Source organism: Drosophila subobscura, chromosome U (assembly GCF_008121235.1).
Source record: "Drosophila subobscura isolate 14011-0131.10 chromosome U, UCBerk_Dsub_1.0, whole genome shotgun sequence".
In the NCBI taxonomy this organism is placed as follows: Eukaryota; Metazoa; Arthropoda; class Insecta; order Diptera; family Drosophilidae; genus Drosophila; species Drosophila subobscura.
Window position 1 is genome coordinate 10,976,152 of NC_048534.1, and position 1,689 is coordinate 10,977,840.

General features: G+C 46.2%; 1 protein-coding gene across 2 annotated transcripts; it reads left to right on the plus strand.

Annotated features, from left to right (window-relative positions):
- Positions 1-279: 279 nt before the first annotated feature.
- LOC117901049 lies at positions 280-1,372 on the plus strand. Of its 2 annotated transcripts, none has more exons than XM_034811660.1 (3): positions 280-451; positions 500-1,026; positions 1,085-1,372. In XM_034811660.1, exons 1-3 carry the CDS (start codon positions 345-347, stop codon positions 1,207-1,209), a joined length of 759 nt encoding a protein of 252 aa, XP_034667551.1. In that variant the 5' UTR covers positions 280-344; the 3' UTR covers positions 1,210-1,372. The 2 variants fall into 2 exon arrangements, with proteins under 2 accessions (XP_034667551.1, XP_034667552.1); XM_034811661.1 differs by having other exon boundaries at positions 1,094-1,372.
- The last annotated feature ends 317 nt before the right edge of the window (positions 1,373-1,689 follow it).

A 1,689-nucleotide genomic window follows, 5' to 3' on the forward strand; every position in this document is an offset into this window, starting at 1 on the left:
TCTGGCATTTGTTCACAAATTATGCAAACATTTCGCTGCCCTGCACGTGGTTGGGCCATCAAATTTCAGTCAATTCAATTTCCAGCATTTATTTTTCATACATTTTTAGGTCGGGGCACGTGCCTGCCCGTCTGCCTCTCTACGCGACACTTTTGGCTGTCAACCGGCAGACAGAAGAGGGGAACAAACTAGGAAGTCACAGCCTGTTTCAGTCAGTTTTTTGGTGTAGAAAAGCAAGAGAAAGAGCAGTCAAAACTCTCCATCAAAGCATGCCTTCACACAAACAATATTCAGCAGTCAACGTTCCAGTTCCTTTCGAATGAGATCCTGAAAAAGTCACAGGAATGTCCTATAAAAGCGACGAACCCAGCGACACATCGTCCACCGAATATGATTCGGATGAAGAGCAGCTAATTAGCACTTTCCAAAACAAAAACTTCAAATCAGATTCGTAAGTAAATTCGAAAGAGATTCCACCTCTGACTTCCATCCAACGCAGCTCTCTCATGATCCATCCAAGCAGGGGAAAGGTCACAGCCAGTGGCATTGTGAGCAGTCCCTGTGAGGAGAACATTGAGGATCGCCATCTGAAGGCAGTGCTTGTGCTTCCCGATTTGAAGGAGCGAGCAGCCATGTCCTCCATGGAAGGTCTGTACGAACTGTCACAGCGGCTGGCAGGGACATCGCCCAGACTGTTGCCACCAAAGGGTGTAAAGGACACTGGGATCACATATTTCAATGAGGAGGAGACAGGAGAAGAGCAGGTCGATCAGCCTGAAGAGATCGCAGATGCAGATACGATCGATCAGCTTCAAGAAGTTCCAACAGGAAAGCATTTCGTTCGTTATCGGATTTACTCCAGCTGGTCCCCAACCATGAAGCAAAAAAAACCTAACAAGAAACTCGGGAAGAGTTGGGCTAATGCACGTTTTGCGGCTCATATGAAAAGTAGACTCAAGGAACTCCACCAAGAACCCACCGCAGAAGCCACACCCCAGAAAGTGTTCAAATTGATGAAGCAAATCGGTAAGAATCGATCACTTTTTGTGGCATTTACGGCGAGAACTTCACTCCATTTTCTCAGCCACTGCAGTGCAATCCGAGGTCTTCAAGGTGCTCCTGCTCCTGGGCGTGGCTTGCCTCATGTCCATCTTACTTTACGGCATAGATGCCTCGGTGGAGGAGTCTTCCAAGCTTCTACCACGATAAGATTCCTGAAAGTTGATTTATTTTAATAGTTTATGTTCAAAGTTCACACAACATTTTGCACTCAAACAAATTTAAGGCAGAGAAACGCTCGTGATTATTTGTTTGCCATAAAAAGAGGGCAGACCACAACATGATTATCCCTTAATTAATGCCTTCCCTTCCCTTCCCTTAGAGTGCTCTTTAAACAGCTGTCGCTAATTGAATTAAATCGAATAAAAAAGGCAATAAAACAACCAACTTTGGCTCCAACAGCGCAAAATTCTTGCTCCTCGACGCGCCCTGTCTTCATTTCCACTCTGATGCTTTTCACACTCGTACAGTCCAGACCAAACCAGACCGAAGCCAGAGGCAGAGCCAGTACCGAAACCAAACACAACTGCTTCCCCTCGGGATCCTGGGTGCTGCTGTGCCTGTGGTGAAGTGTGGTGCCAGGAGCCACAAATAGAACAATGAGCAGCTTTTCACTGTTTTTCTTAGTTT